The 16,330-nt window shown below is 42.5% G+C and overlaps 1 protein-coding gene across 2 annotated transcripts in view; it reads left to right on the top strand.

The window, feature by feature from the left end:
• LOC114435689 (myosin-10-like) overlaps positions 1 to 14,766 on the top strand; it is a 38,865-nt gene extending 24,099 nt beyond the window's left edge. For both annotated transcript variants that reach the window (XM_028405710.1, XM_028405627.1), the window contains 27 exons: positions 2,111 to 2,304; positions 2,448 to 2,569; positions 2,664 to 2,733; positions 2,958 to 3,118; positions 3,530 to 3,638; positions 3,956 to 4,087; positions 4,194 to 4,400; positions 4,557 to 4,694; positions 5,163 to 5,286; positions 5,846 to 6,017; positions 7,482 to 7,694; positions 7,845 to 7,989; positions 8,075 to 8,281; positions 8,395 to 8,499; positions 8,688 to 8,840; positions 9,465 to 9,713; positions 9,798 to 10,010; positions 10,189 to 10,401; positions 10,498 to 10,659; positions 10,773 to 10,901; positions 10,997 to 11,085; positions 11,180 to 11,303; positions 11,388 to 11,477; positions 11,579 to 11,697; positions 11,797 to 11,905; positions 11,985 to 12,157; positions 12,364 to 14,766. In XM_028405710.1, the coding sequence (XP_028261511.1) occupies positions 2,111 to 2,304; positions 2,448 to 2,569; positions 2,664 to 2,733; positions 2,958 to 3,118; positions 3,530 to 3,638; positions 3,956 to 4,087; positions 4,194 to 4,400; positions 4,557 to 4,694; positions 5,163 to 5,286; positions 5,846 to 6,017; positions 7,482 to 7,694; positions 7,845 to 7,989; positions 8,075 to 8,281; positions 8,395 to 8,499; positions 8,688 to 8,840; positions 9,465 to 9,713; positions 9,798 to 10,010; positions 10,189 to 10,401; positions 10,498 to 10,659; positions 10,773 to 10,901; positions 10,997 to 11,085; positions 11,180 to 11,303; positions 11,388 to 11,477; positions 11,579 to 11,697; positions 11,797 to 11,905; positions 11,985 to 12,157; positions 12,364 to 12,511 (4,070 nt within the window). In that variant the 3' untranslated portion in view covers positions 12,512 to 14,766. The remainder of the gene's footprint in view (positions 1 to 2,110; positions 2,305 to 2,447; positions 2,570 to 2,663; positions 2,734 to 2,957; positions 3,119 to 3,529; positions 3,639 to 3,955; positions 4,088 to 4,193; positions 4,401 to 4,556; positions 4,695 to 5,162; positions 5,287 to 5,845; positions 6,018 to 7,481; positions 7,695 to 7,844; positions 7,990 to 8,074; positions 8,282 to 8,394; positions 8,500 to 8,687; positions 8,841 to 9,464; positions 9,714 to 9,797; positions 10,011 to 10,188; positions 10,402 to 10,497; positions 10,660 to 10,772; positions 10,902 to 10,996; positions 11,086 to 11,179; positions 11,304 to 11,387; positions 11,478 to 11,578; positions 11,698 to 11,796; positions 11,906 to 11,984; positions 12,158 to 12,363) is intronic.
• The last annotated feature ends 1,564 nt before the right edge of the window (positions 14,767 to 16,330 follow it).

Below are 16,330 nucleotides of genomic sequence, written 5' to 3'. Positions count from 1 at the left end.
TGTCACTAGTCTGGATGAGTTGGCAGGTGAATGACTGGGTCATGCTGTAACAGACCTGGGCCAAAATAGAAATTGCTGAAAACGACCAGTGATGGGCTTTAAGCCTTTGCTGCTCATGGTGCTGTTGATGTATTTTTGCCCAGATCTGGCTGTGTGTTCCGTGCTTCAGCCAGTGCTGTGTCTGTCTTAGCTGCAACAGCTCCCATTTGCTTCCAGGCTGCATGGCTCCCTTGTCTCAGCCAAAAGCAGTAGTGCCTTATTCCTAAATAGGAGAAAGTAGAATATTGTAATTTGCTCTGTTAGTTAAGCCAGTAGTATTTCTGTGGGCTGACATTGGTCATGTGATCTTTGTATGTTCAGTAGTGGTGAATCAAGTGTGTTATAGCCTCCTTTGTGAAAAAACCACTAGCAAATGACAAATGTGATGTGAAGAATCCTTATGAGAATATAACTTTAATTTCCCGCCTTCTCCCTTCTATTAGATAGTATCACTGTGACAGAGAATTGGAACCAGATGTTGTCTTGGTATTTTTTCCTTTTGCTCTCGTGGACATCCAGACAGTGGATCATGTATCACTTCAGTTTAATTCCAGCAGCCTGGGACTTTAATGTAGCTGCTGGGACATTAAGAAGTCACAAAGTAACAGTGTTAAAACTTATGGGTTGTGTCATGGTAACTTGTGAAGAATATGTTGGCTGGCATCCTGTCAGATTACTGCCTAAGCTATGTTGTTACATGTTTTTTCAATGACATTAAGCTGGATAAAAATTCTCAATTCTGCTTTACATCATCTCACTGTGAAAATCTGTCACAGTCCTATTGTCACAGTAGTATGATGGCAGTACAGCGGGTTTCGGGTTTAGTTAACAGCTGCTAGATTTTAATGACAACAGGTCAACAGATCTTGTGACGAATCTGATCGTTTAAAAACAGAACATAGCAATTACATAGCTATGGTCACAATATAGTCCACTGATGATTTGTGATTTAGACTAATCAGGGGTTCTGGCCTCACCTGCTGTGGCCCTGCACCTCTAAACACACAGGTACTGTGGTTTTCTAGGCCAAATGAACAATTTGTGAAGTCGATCTCACAGTGCAAAAAGGTTTAGATGATAGTAAGAGCATAGAAAATATTAAAGCTAGACTACCATTATAAATTTGTTTTTGAACAAAAATAGAAAATAATACTCTACTCCTGGTCTGCTAAGCGGGTTTATTGGCACTTTTAGGTCTGAGCCATGTGTGGCCTGTTGGATAAAATCCACTGGATTCCTCTGAGATTAGTAAGGTCACAAAAATTACCTGAAAATTAATGGTACCATGCTTTAATTAAACTAAATTCATTACCATATTGTGACCAATTCACTACCAAGTTTGACCGGTTTGACATTTTACCTAAAGCCTTCATTACTCACAGTGTTTACTGGAGCAGCTGTGTTAGTGAATCCAGTGTCTTTGTGAGATGGATGGAAACAATGACAAAATATTTATTTATTTTCTGTTTCTATTTTCAGTATTTCCTGTTGTCCCATGTACCTGCAGGTGATTGGCACATTCAAGTGCATGGGCAAGCAGTGGTTTAAGTAGTGTTTTATTCTTTTGTGATCTATCAGTGAAGAATGTCAATCATGTAGTCAGCTGGGATAAGCCAACACTGTGAAGCCTAGTACATACTCAGAAGAGTGCTGCTTTGAAATAGTTTATCCACAATCTCTGAAATGTTGTTAAACTTGAACATCTTTTCCTGGCAGTTGATGTTGTGTATCAAAAGCAGTGAAATGTTGAAAGGTTTTCTTATAGCTGCCCTGAGGCATTTGCAGAGAATACAGTTTGACAGCTCATGCCCTAGAAACTAAACATATAATATCCTTAGGCTAGTGAACAGGTAGGCTGTGTGCTCCATCTCCATCTGCAGATGCTTAGCAGTAGTTCTAGATATTGATAGACTGCTCTTGTTTGACAGTAGAATGTAAAGTCCTTGACAACCATCTGTTTCTGTCCATTTATCTATATTATGCCACTGTGTTGATACTACTGATCTTACACAGATTCTCTACTCTCTACAAAGCCTTTTGTCCTAACTAGCTCTCTCCATTGCCTCACCAGTTGACCGCATTGTGGGCCTGGACCAGGTAGCTGGAATGAATGAGACAGCATTTGGTGCTACATACAAAACAAAAAAGGGCATGTTTCGAACAGTAGGACAGCTCTACAAAGAGTCGCTCACCAAGCTCATGGCCACTCTGAGGAACACCAACCCCAACTTTGTGCGCTGCATCATTCCCAACCATGAAAAAAGAGTAAGCATAGACCTGTATTTGTTAGAACCTGTGTGCCCTGTTTTCTGTGATATTGATTGTTAAGAGTAGAAGTAGCAGGAATTGTAAAATAGAAAGGCAGAAGTGTATTTTCTCTTCTTAACAACATGTATTTCCCCCCTCAGGCTGGTAAACTGGAGCCTCACCTGGTCCTGGACCAGCTTAGGTGTAATGGAGTCTTGGAGGGGATCCGTATCTGCAGACAGGGCTTCCCCAACCGCATCGTCTTCCAGGAGTTCAGACAGAGGTAACATGCAGCAGAAGTTTTTTGTTTTGTTTTGTTTTTTAACACAAAAAAGTTTTGCTTTGTGTACACTTTATCTTTATGTTGTTTTACACAGATACGAGATCCTGACACCCAATGCTATCCCTAAGGGGTTCATGGATGGAAAACAGGCCTGTGAGAGAATGGTAATTTCTTTTTCTCTTCTTAAAAATAAAGTGAACCAAATTAGCTGCTGGGTGGTTGAAAATTCTGAATGGTGGAAATGGGATGTTTTTTTTCTGATAATTAAGCTACTAATTAAGCTCTGTTTCTTGATTTTTAACAGTAAATAGTTTTTCCAGAACTGAATGTGAATTTGACCTTGCCCATGTGGGTTATTTCTGACTGAACTCCTGTCTTTCTTTTATAGATCAAAGCTCTGGAGCTGGACCCCAACCTCTTCCGTATTGGTCAGAGTAAAATATTCTTTAGAACTGGTGTTCTGGCTCATCTGGAGGAGGAGAGAGACCTGAAGATCACCGACATCATCATCTACTTCCAGTCCGTGTGCCGGGGGTACCTGGCCCGCAAGTGAGTGCATATTGAAGTTACATCACAGTGGTATTTCTGTGTAGCTGCTTGTTGGCGGTGCTGTGTTGCATGTCACATGCTTTTTCAATCACACAGTCTCTGCTGGCTTCACTTATTGCTTAATCCAGTAAACTGTCTCTTCTCTGGAGTGTCTTTATTCATTTTTATACACAACTTAGGGTTAAGTGTCTTGCCCAGGGACACATGGGCATGCAGCCATATAAATCCCTTTATTACAAAAAATGCAGAAAGTGGGAAAACTGTCATTGCAAAATGTGCATCTCTCCTCTGCTTTACTGTTTCAGCTGACAGTTTAATAGTCTCTTACTACTTTCCTCTGCTTTGGTCTTCAGAAATCCATCACTAATACTACATTAATTTATCCCCATCCCCATGTTCTTCTCGTCACAGAGCGTTCGCTAAGAAGCAGCAGCAGCTGAGTGCTTTGAAGGTCCTTCAGAGGAATTGTGCTGCTTACCTGAAGCTGCGACATTGGCAGTGGTGGAGACTCTTCACCAAGGTACTCTTTCAACAGTAAATTATATGTGCAGCACTGATGACACTGTATTTTGCTTTCATCTTAACTTACTTTTACTGCTACTGTATCTACATGATATCTTGCTGTTCTCTGCTGTTTCGCATTTGTGGGAAAAATAAAGGTTTTCTTAATCTTATTCTTAAACTTTAGCAAAATACTACATACTCTTTAACTATTAATTTCTCTATTCTTAATTCATTATCCTGGTTTTTCTCATTATATTATCAGGAATAATTGTGAAGTATTGCTGACAAATTATGACAGTATAAACACATGATTTTTTTTTTTCTGTTTCTCAGGTCAAACCCCTGCTGCAGGTCACCAGGCAGGAGGAAGAGCTGCAGGCTAAAGATGAGGAGCTGATAAAGGTGAAGGAGAAACAACTCAAGGTGGAGAACGAGCTGGTGGAGATGGAGCGAAAACACCAGCAGGTAAAAATGTCCTCTGTTAGATAATTTCACCTGGTGTTTTACTTTCTGTAAAATGTGTTCTCTGTTTTTGATGACATGTATTGACCAACGAGTTTCCTCTCTGTAGCTCGTAGAGGAGAAGAATATTCTAGCAGAGCAACTTCATGCGGAGACAGAACTGTTTGCTGAAGCTGAGGAGATGAGAGTCCGTCTCCTGTCTAGAAAGCAGGAGTTGGAGGAGATTCTTCATGACCTGGAGTCCAGGGTGGAAGAGGAGGAGGAGAGGAACCAGAGTCTGCAGAATGAGAAGAAGAAGATGCAAGCTCACATTCAGGTTTATGTCACCTCCTCTTTGCATTACAGACAATTTACACATAACCATAATTGTCCTCACTGGAAAAATGGTTATTTTCAAGATTCATGTCTTTAGACTTGAGTCTGTGAAGATGATATTGTCAGTAATTTTTGTATGCATTGTTGTCTTACACAGGACCTGGAGGAGCAGCTTGATGAGGAGGAGGCTGCTAGACAGAAGCTGCAGCTGGATAAAGTGACTGCTGAGGCAAAGATCAAGAAGATGGAGGAAGACATTCTGCTGCTCGAGGACCAAAATTCCAAGTTCCTTAAGGTGAGATGATTTTATCTGGAAATAACAGGTATCCAAAGTCTAGCAAAGCCTTTGTAGAGGTAATTCCACTGACACCTGCAGGTTTCAGAAAGAATGAAGGCTTCCTTTTACATACTGCACTTAAGGGGTTGTTGACACATCAAACATCAAAAAGGAAGAATATAGGAAGCTGATATTGGCGATATACTGTCTCTATTCATTGATATGTTCCATGTGGGTAAATAGCACCCAAGGTTGAATCTAATCATATATATTTTGTGACACTGAACCAGTCTTTCTTTGTTGGAATGTGTTGTGTGTGTTGTTTGTCTAGTTTCTGTTTCAGGGTCATGAGAGCAAAGCTGACTTCCTTGGCTCAACCACTTAACTGACTGAAAGCACCTTAACACTCCTAAAATGAAACTTGTTGTTGATCTCTACAATCGTTTTTACTGTCAGACTAAAACACACTATGTTGTAATTCAACAGGAGAAGAAGCTGCTGGAGGACAGGATTGCTGAGATGACCTCTCAGCTAGCAGAAGAAGAGGAGAAGGCAAAGAATCTGGGCAAGGTCAAGAACAAGCAGGAGATGATGATGGTTGACCTGGAAGGTACGTGTGGCTCCATTTTGTGTCCATGAACAGGGAACATTTATGAACAAGCACACTGCTATAATCAATTGGCATGTATAAAATCTGTGCTTAAATGAACCCTTTCACAGCAGGAAGAAGAATAAAGGCCTTATGTTAGAACACAACATGAAGGTCACACATAGTGCATCTCGTACACCCGTTAATGAGCCTTGATTGTTTAAATTTAGTGTACACAATTGCACAATGAGTTAATGAGCTGCTAAGCAACTGATGTGATTACTGTTAGTTGTGTCAGGCTGTCAGTAATTAGATGTGTGATTTTTACCTATTTCTGTGAACAGTTTTTGCTTTGCGTGACCTCACTTGACCTTGACCTAACTTGTGTCATTTAACTCCAAACAGAAGATGTGCAGGCTGGTCAGTCTTCATATACTGTGTGTTGTTCAAATGACCAGCTGTGCAATATCCCTATCAACTAGTTAATACAAATTTTGCACAAAATGTTCCTCATTTTATATTTAATATGGATTTTGTTTCCTGAAACATTTATAATACTCATTGTTTTGCCTCCCTTCAGAGCGTTTAAAAAAAGAGGAGAAAACACGGCAGGAGCTAGAGAAGGCCAAGCGCAAACTGGATGCGGAGACAACTGACCTGCAGGATCAGATTGCTGAGCTTCAGGCTCAGATAGAGGAGCTGAAGGTCCAGCTGAGCAAGAAGGAGGAGGAGCTGCAAGCTGCACTGGCCAGGTCAGTCACAGACATCCATATCTGTGGAAGTCAGTCTGTCCTTCTGTGCTTCTGTCTGTGAGTGAGTAAGCAAGTACTACAGCACCTAAAGCTGCCTTGAATTTATTATTTATGACACTTAAAAGCATCTGATGATGATAAGCACAATGTTCAAAAGCATAATTTTTGATTCTTGAGTGCTTCATTTTGTGTGACTCCTTCCAGCACAATACACACAAAATGTAGCTTCACCTGTAGAGGTATACAGATAACATAATGACAAGATACTGAAATGTGTTTTCACAGATAACTGTGAACTTAAAGCAACAAACGTCCTCTGCAGCAGCTTGGGCCAGTTTCTGTCAGTCTCTTCCTACTTTGCTCTGCTCTGAGACCTTTCATCTCCAGGCAGTCGTGTCTGATTACAGGCAGATTGATGTTAATTGATGTCCTCAGTCCTGAGCTCTGCTGCAGAAGGAGTCAGGATTTAATTTCATTTCCCAGCACAGGATGAAAACAAACTTGCTTTTTATTTATAGACAATTTGATGGTATAACTTGTCTCCATGTCACAGCACACTTCCATTTACACTGATTTTCCACAATTTGGAAAAAATATCCACAGGCAGCATCATGTTAAAATTATTTCTTATTTTGCCATCACTAAAGCTCCTGCATGTAAATGAGGTAAACAGCTGTGGAAGTCGTTCCTCTGAAGGTCAGAGTAGCTGCCAACAATCCGGACACAGGGCTCAATGGTAAACGTCTGTCTGGCTAATTTCACACAGTGAATTCATCAGTTTAGTCACAGCCGCATATAATTAGGCTTTCATTAAAGTTCATGCGCCTCATTTTGAATTCAACAGCTATATTGAGAACTGCAGCATCATCTTTGTTTGGAAAGTGGGGCATTTCATTTCAGTTGGAGTTATTAGTGCCTTTATATCAAAGCAGAGGCAGTGTGCTAATTATTAAACTGAACCACTGAGTCAGTCACATAGTGGATTTCTACATTAGTGAGGAATGTAACAGGAGCGTGGCAGCCAGCATATCCAGCTGCAAACAAATCAACAGCATAGCTACAGTGTTCTTCCTCTGACAGAAAACACACACACACACACACTTTATGAGAACATCATCGAACAGTTCACCACTGCCACCTTGTGTGCACATGTGGCCTAATTTCAACCCCTAAGTTTTTGAATTGTAATCAGTAACTCAAAAATTAATAAATCAAATTATAAAACAAGTTTAATATAATAAATAATATAATAAATATATATATAATAATATAATTAAATAAAGACTGGGCAGCCATAACCATTCTCATTATGAAATCGGTCTAGAATACCTCATTCACCTGGTTATCCAACTCGAACTCAAAAATACCAAACATTAGTGTAGGGAAAGAATTAGGATGGCTGGCCAGGCTATGTTTATAGATCATTATAATGAAAACAAGCTTTGTCCTTTTGTCTCAAACTAGGAGTGATGAGGAAGCTGTCCAGAAGAACAATGCTTTGAAGCAGATCCGGGAGCTGCAGGCCCAGCTAGCTGAGCTTCAGGAGGATCTGGAGTCAGAGAAAATGTGCCGAAGCAAAGCTGAAAAACTCAAGAGGGACCTGAGTGAGGAGCTGGAGGCTCTAAAGACGGAGCTGGAGGACACGCTGGATACCACTGCTGCCCAGCAGGAACTGAGGTGCCTGTTTAAACGTGGTTTATCAGTCATATTATTTTACTCATGAAAATCACATCAGCTTCATCAGTGACTAAAGAAAACAAGTGTAAAAATCATTAAAGGTGTGGAGTTGAAAATAGGCGAGCTTTATCTTTGTGTCTGAACCTTAAGGACCAAACGAGAGCAGGAAGTGGCAGAGCTGAAGAAGGCCATCGAAGAAGAGAGCAAAAACCATGAGGCTCAGATCCAGGATATGAGACAGAGGCACGCCACTGCACTGGAGGAACTGTCTGAACAGCTGGAACAGGCCAAGAGGGTGAGCAGTTCATACATGGTCACACATTTATTTTTTTTACATACACACAAGATTTTCTCTTAAAGTGTCATTTTTAACTGTGCAGTTCAAGGCCAACTTGGAGAAGAACAAGCAGGGTCTGGAGACCGACAACAAAGAGCTGGCCTGTGAGGTGAAAGGACTGCAGCAGGCAAAGATGGAGTCAGAACACAAGAGGAAGAAACTAGAGGGCCAGCTGCAGGAGTTCATGGCCAGAGCTACTGAAGTGGAGAGAGCCAAGGGGGAACTGACTGAACGCTCCTACAAACTGCAGGTAACAACATACAGGCTGACATTAACTGCAGTTTTGTCTTAATTACTATTTTATTTTATTTTCATTTTCAATTATTTGAATTTGCTTATGATACTTGTGTTGTCTTTTGTTAGACGGAGCTGGACAATGTGTCAGCACTGCTGGAGGAAGCGGAGAAGAAGGCCGTCAAACTGGCTAAAGAAGTCGACAACCTGAACAGCAAACTGCAAGACTCTGAGGTGTGAAGAGCAGACAATGTCACTTTCTGTTAAAACAAGTTTTGAGCAATCAGTGTTAGTGTAGGATGGAAAACTCAACCTTTAATTTATTCAAAAGGTTAAGTATGACCTGGATAATCTTCATCAAAACCTTTCATGTATATGACCTGGCTTTCTGATTTCTTTTGACCACCATTTCGGGTATGTAGGAGCTGCGTCAGGAGGAGACTCGCCAGAAGCTGAACCTGAGTGGCCAAATCCGCCAGCTGGAGGTGGAGAAGAACACCTTGCTGGAGCAGCAGGAGGAAGATGATGAGGCTCGGCGCAGCCTGGAAAAGCAGCTGCAGACAGTGCAGGCTCAGGTAATCACATTCACAAACTCGTGCACATACGGTATACACAAAGCCAGCACACCTTTGAGCTTCCACTGGTGCTGCCGAGTGCTGAAGGAAATGTTCCAGCTGTTAACCAGCTGTCAACACATGTCATTGGGGTGCAGAGCAGCATGCAGACAGCTGTAGCTCAGCAAATTAAGGACCCCATGAAGTTTGAGTCAGTTCAGGGTGTGTGGTTCAACAAGAATATGTACACACAAGTTACACATTTAGACTACTGGTGATTACTAAGTGAGGGAGCGTAAGGGGGGGAGGAAATATATTGCAGAAGGAAAGAACTTTTGTTATGATTTGTCATCATAAAAAAACTGTATTGTGGAGAATATATTCCCCTTTTTTTATACTTACATTATTTTGTGAAACAGTGAATATTTGCTTTTCATGAGTTGTCATGTGATACATTCTGTGACTCATTCATTACATCAGTTCCAGAAGCTGCAGTTAATCAGGACGACCTGCACACTTCACAATGTTAAATTTGGCCCACCTGTCTAGTTACATGTAGCTGTGCTGCTGGCTTCACCAAAGCACACCCTGCTGTGACACCAAATGCCAAGAATATATCAATATCAAAATGTGCTCTTCCTGCAGCTGTTTGAGACAAAGAAGAAGCTGGATGAGGATGTGGTAACGATGGAGGGCCTGGAGGAGGTGAAAAGGAAGCTCCAGAAGGATGTGGAGCTCTCCAGCCAACGTCTGGAGGAGAAGACGATGGCTATGGACAAGATGGAAAAGACCAAGAACCGTCTGCAGCAGGAGCTGGACGATCAGATGGTGAACCTGGACCAGCAGAGACAGATCGTCTCCAATTTGGAAAAGAAGCAGAAGAAGTTTGACCAGGTACATTGGATCACCCACATGAGTATGTGTATGACATAAACATGTACGTCAGTGTGTGGTGAAGGTATTGTTTTGTTTGACTAGATGCTGGCTGAGGAGAAGACCATTTCTGCTCGCTACGCAGAGGAGCGTGACAAGGCAGAGGCCGAGGCCAGAGAGAAGGAGACCAAGGCTCTGTCTATGGCCAGAGCTCTGGAGGAGGCTTTGGAGGCAAAAGAGGAGCTGGAGAGGTTTAACAAGCAGCTCCGGGCTGAAATGGAGGACTTGATGAGCTCCAAGGATGACGTAGGCAAGAATGTGAGTGACCTTTGACCTATTCAATGGTAAAATCTATTTGGTCACATCTCTTTCAAAGAAAGCAATGTTGGCTTATGTACAAATAGAGTTAACATCAGATCTTTTTTTAGAAATCCAGCATCAGGATTCCTTCTGTCACTGCATCTTACAGCCTTGCTTCCACTGACACTGCATTTAGGTCCATGAACTGGAAAAGTCCAAACGTACACTGGAGCAACAGGTAGAGGAGATGAGGACGCAGCTGGAGGAGCTGGAGGATGAGCTGCAGGCCACAGAAGATGCCAAACTGCGGCTGGAAGTCAACATGCAGGCCATGAAGGCCCAGTTTGACCGAGACCTGCAGGCCAGAGAGGAGCAGGGAGAGGAGAAGAAGAGGACGCTGGTCAAACAGGTATAGAGGACACGAGGCTGATGACTTCATGACCTGAGAATATCATTTTCAAAATGCCTAAATTTACACTGAGTCCCATGCGGTGCACTACTGTAGGTACGAGAGATGGAGGCAGAGCTGGAGGACGAGAGGAAGCAGAGAACTTTGGCTATCGCTGCCAAGAAGAAGCTGGAGATGGACCTGAACGAGGTGGAGGGTCAGATCGAGGCTGCCAACAAAGGCAGGGACGAGGCCATCAAACAGCTCAGAAAACTGCAGGTAGGCTTAAAACTGACTCTTAAACTCCAGGCTGGTAAAGAAAAAAGGATCTACTAGAATGCCCTCACTGTAACAGTTCTTAATTTTCTCCTGCTGTGTTGTTTCTCCCGCAGGCTCAAATGAAGGACTACCAGAGGGAGCTGGAGGAGGCCCGAGCCTCCAGAGATGAGATTTTTACACAGTCCAAGGAGAATGAGAAGAAACTCAAGAGCCTTGAGGCTGAAATCTTACAGCTTCAGGAGGTGATTTGTCACACATTCACTGTACTGTCACTCATTCGTGACCAAGTGATTAGTCTGTTAATCATGCCTGTTTGACCCTGTTTGTGTCTGCACAGGACCATGCAGCCTCAGAGAGGGCCCGCCGACATGCTGAACAGGAGAGAGATGAGCTGGCTGATGAGATCTCCAACAGTGCGTCTGGAAAGTCAGTATCACTCTGTAGATGAATGATGGATTTAGTAATACATACTGTGGATTCAAAATGAGAAGTGTGATATAAACGTGTCTGTGTGTGTCAGGTCATCACTGCTAGAGGAGAAGAAGAGGCTGGAGGCTCGGATTGCTCAGCTGGAGGAGGAGCTGGAAGAAGAGCAGGGCAACATGGAGCTGCTCAACGACCGTTTCAGGAAGACCACCATGCAGGTAGACTGATATGACACATGATAGGAAGAAGACTGCAATGATATGACCGTCAGTCTTACCTTCCAACATCACATCCTTTGTAAGGTCGACAACCTGAACACCGAGTTGGCCGGAGAGCGCAGTGCTGCACAGAAGAGTGAGAACGCTCGACAACAGATGGAGCGGCAGAACAAGGTCTGCCACAGTGACATACATAATATGAGCTTGAATTCTATTTACTGAAACACTTAATATGCAGCGACTAAATAAAAAGTACATTGTTCTTATGAATGCAGGAGTTGAAAGCCAAGCTAGCAGAGCTTGAAGGGGCTGTGAAGTCAAAGTTTAAGGCGTCCATCACTGCCCTGGAGGCCAAGATCCTGCAGCTGGAGGAGCAGCTGGAGCAGGAAGCCAAGTAGGCGTCCAACTCACACACTAGATGCCACAGATTTCGCCTCCATTTGAATAAAATATGAATTAAAATAATTACCGTGTCTCGTGTTTAACCCGCCAGGGAGAGAGCTGCAGCCAACAAAATTGTCAGACGTACGGAGAAGAAACTGAAGGAGGTGATGATGCAGGTGGAGGATGAGCGTCGTCATGCTGACCAGTACAAGGAGCAGGTAGGGATTCATGAGAAGCCAAGCAGCTCACAGATTCAGACTCCCGAGATGACCTCTCACTATTTATCTGTCCCGTCAGATGGAGAAGGCCAACTCTCGTATGAAGCAGCTGAAGCGGCAGCTGGAAGAGGCAGAGGAGGAAGCCACCAGAGCCAACGCCTCCCGCAGGAAGCTGCAGAGGGAGCTGGATGACGCCACTGAGGCCAGTGAGGGTCTGACGCGGGAGATCAGCTCCCTCAAAAACCGCCTCAGGTATAAAGAAGATGGTGCAAGAGACGCTCCGAGATGAGCTGTAGGCTTTACAGTGGCATTGTAGTAGTGCCTATTAAATGAATAGTTTAGTGTTGTAGGAAATACCTCCTTGTTTTCTTGATACTCATCCAGCATACTGCAAGGTCAGGCTGCTCCTTTAAGCAGCAGAGGTTTCATTTATTTTTTTTTATTTTTTTTCTGACCAGGCGTGGCGGTCCCGTCAGCAGCTTCTCCTCCAGTCGTTCAGGCCGCCGCAACCTCAATCTGGATGGTGCCTCTGTCGATATGTCGGATGATGACGCCGACAGCCGTGCCGGCGACTTCAATGAGACGCAGGCTTCCAATGTTGAGTAGACACAGTTAGCGACCCTCATTCCTCACTCGCCATCTTCTCCTCGCCACCTCCCACTTCATCCACCTGTGACCTGCGCCCCGTTTTCCTGCAAAGATCTTTGGCGTCCACATGGTCTTTATCCATTTCAAAGCACTGACTGGTCAAAAGATTTGGGCGATGAGCGGTTTTTGATCAAGCTGGGTATCTTTTTTGTATCAGACCACACTGCAGGGAAAATCCACCACCCTCTTTTCGAGAAACGCCTCCAGTCATGGAGAGTCACAGGGGCAAACGGACACTTCTGCCTTACTCTGTTCTCCTCTGGCAAGCTGCTAGTCCTGGCTCATCTGTGGGCCATGTATCATCTCAGCATTACGATCTAACACCCCCGTCCCATCAGGCGTGAAGTTATCGACTCAGCTTATTCAGAAAGTATGCATTGGTACAAAGTGCTTTTTATACATTTGAAACTGTGCGTGTGTGATGTAGGTAAAGGCCACGAGGTGTGACCGCACCTCATACTGGAAATACAGGACTACAAGGAAACATTTTTCACTCGTGTTCTAAATGTTGTCCTCACAACTTGTGTAAGTCATCTCCTACCTAACACACTTCCTCCTTCCAGTGTTCAGACTGACAGAGAAACCCAACACCAAGGTCACTGTGGCCTTCAGGCTGCTACGCCGGCTGCTTTCGCTGCATGAGGATGTTTCTTGTTCAACCTCATCACTACAGGAAAGACTAACATCTGGTGACATGCAATAGAAAAACATGGACACTGTTACTGTGAAAAAAAAGGTGTTTTATTTTCTGTGTAACTTCATCTCAACATTTAATGAAGGAATGTCCAATGGGGGGTTTAACTAGAAATATAAAGCTCACAACCCACATTGTGTAGTTGACCAGTGGGAACGCTGTAATGCAGTCCTGTAATTCAGATTTTGGCCTGAGCGGCGAGTGATGCAGAGATGCTGGAAAATGCACAGAACTGCACAGAGTTCAATGTGACACTAAATAAACAAATAGTCATCCTTCCACTACATGTCAGTGTTCGTGCTTAGCTGCACTTTGTATTATCATTAAACTTCAGATCAAGCTAAGCATCCATTTGGTGATCTTTGGGAACCCAGAAGGTGGACTAACAGCCCCTGACTGTTGGTAAATTGTTTCAAGCTCTCACTGCTCTCTTGGTTTAACACAAACTGTTTAAATCATAAAAGTGCCCTAAACTGCTATTTTGACCAAGTAAAAAACAGTAGCAGGATATATCTAGTTGTGCAATTAAAAATCGGAATCTTTGGGTATGTTTGTGTATATTTTATCAGCCTCCAGCAGTGTTGTACTACAGACTTGGATGTTTTTACTGACATAAGAAATCTCTTTAGAACAGCAGGAAATGTTGAGCTATGTTCTGGATTCTCAAAAGACACCATGTTAAGTTTTAGCTACTCGAATGTAATTTGTGCCATTGTTATTATTTTTTTATTTAATCTAAAGACCTGATCAAGCTCTCAGTATTCATAGGAGATAGGTTGTCTAAATATGAGGGTTGTTTTTGTTCGTTTTCCTGCAGTTTTAGTCCTTCCTTAGCTCTACATTGAGTAAAACAGCTGATCCACTACAGTGTGAAAACTCCATCATCTCTACTTCAGTAGAGTTTTAGTCTTTTTTTTTTCTGGATATGCTGGTCGTGGTTGTTGATGACAGACTCCTTTGCCCTTCTCCTCAAATGTTAACACTTACAGTATGTTTCTTTAAAAGTGCCTTAGACACTAAATAAGAACATAAGCGGGCGAGGATCTCACTACAGGTTTGGAGATAACAGGTACATATAGAAGAAACTCATCACTTTTTCGTTCTTTTGTATTTTCGCTGTGCTTCGTATCATATCCACTGTGTACCTCTGTGTTCATAACCTTCTAGCTAGAGCTATCAGAAATCAGTATTGTGTTCAGATGAACTAACATGAGAAGCGGAGCCCCTCTGCAGCTGCATTATTCTTGTACTAAGATCCACTCAGGTGAAGGCTTAGTGCTCGTTCTGGGGATTGATGTGCTGCACAGGATCTAAGTTGGTTGGAAGCTTTAACATCCATATGTGGTTAACTCCTTTTTCTTTTCTTTTTTTATTATTATCCAGCTGGCTGTTGACAACCAGGTGTTCAACTGCAAATACTCCCATCATGTTACTTCTTGTATACCAGTATTTCTAGACGGTGTCTTTTTCTGTTTTGTTTTTGTAAAAGGAAAATAAAGCATATTCATTTGAACTGTGACGCTGGCCTGGTTTGTCTTTTAGGAGCATAAACTGAACACTAAGTCTAAACCTGTTATACTGTTAAAGCCTCTTTTTTTCAAAGTCTTTATGGCTAAATTTAACCTTTGACTATTGTACGACATTATTAAATTCAGCCTGTTTGTGTTTAGGAGTAAGAAGTTAAATTGGACTATAGAATCGAGGATGCTATAGAATCCGGGGCCTGTTTCATAAAGCAGGTTAAGTGGAAATTCTGAGTATGTTCAGCCTGATTTGAGGGAAACCTTGAGGTGACTGTTTTAATAATGAAGGTAAATTAACCCAGAGTCTGGAGTCTGGAGGAAGTGCCATGTTCTACACTGACATTCACTTATCTCACACTGTTTAATCCATCTCCATTATTTCACAGCCAGATGAGGATCACAGACTTGAAGTCCCACAGAGACACCATTATTTTATTTTATTTTGTTTTCAGGGGGGCCATATAAAATGTATGTTGTATATGGGGAAGGGCCGATTAAGGTCACCGGATGCTTTGTGTTTGATTTTGTGTTATTGCGGTACACAGCGTGTGAAAGGATAGCTGGGGGGGGGGGGGTCAGGTGATTTTATTTTGGTCAGCTGACACGCCGACAAAAAAGGAGGAGAGAAGAGGAGGAAGCAGGAGAGGCGCGCGAGTCAGCAGTAAATCAAGAAATACTACGAACAGGTGAGAGGATTCTCTTTTTACGAACTGTGATGGCGGACTCTTTCATGTATTTTTCTTTTTTGTTTTGAACCACGAACTCCGGTGGAGAGGACCACCCACGTGGAGCGTGGATTTTGGGAGGTTGTTACATCTGCATGCTCATGAGTCACCTGCACAGCGCCACCTACTGGAAACAGGAAGTAAGTGCTTATTGATCATTTTTATGTATGAATAATATGTTTTTGGGGGTTTGATGCACAGACAGGTCTCCACTATTCTCATCAGCTCTGTGTCCCTATGCGTCCACCGACTGGACCCTATAGTCCAGTGAAATATGTGCTGCAGCTCTGCAGGATTTTTAATAGTGATTTTTTTTTTTAAAAAATGCCGTTTTCAATAATAGTCTATGGGATTTTAGTGCAATTTTGACTTCACATTTCTCCTTAATTCTGCAGTAGATCCTTATGAAACTCACTGTGGTGATAGAGAATACATTCTGTAAGAATAATCAAGCGAAATATCTGCTGCAGCTTTGAAGGATTATTAATAGTGATTTTTTTAATGCTGTTTTCAATGAGAGTCTATGAGATTTTAGTGCAATTTCAACTTCCCATTTCTCCATACTTCTGCAGTAGATCGTCGTGAATCTCACGGTGGTGATAGAGAAGACCTTCCTTAAGACTAATCCAGTGGAAAATGTGCTGCAACCTTTGAAGGATTATTAATAGTGATTTTCTTTTTTAATGCTGTTTTCAATGAGAGTCTATAGGATTTTAGTGCAATTTCAACTTCCCATTTCTCCATAATTCTGGAGTAGATCTTCATGAAACTCACTGTGGTGATAGAAAAGACCTTCCTTAGGAATAATACAGTGAAATATCTGCTGCAAATTTTA

This window comes from Parambassis ranga, chromosome 1, assembly GCF_900634625.1.
Source record: "Parambassis ranga chromosome 1, fParRan2.1, whole genome shotgun sequence".
In the NCBI taxonomy this organism is placed as follows: Eukaryota; Metazoa; Chordata; class Actinopteri; family Ambassidae; genus Parambassis; species Parambassis ranga.
This window is presented reverse-complemented; position numbering and strand designations above follow the sequence as displayed.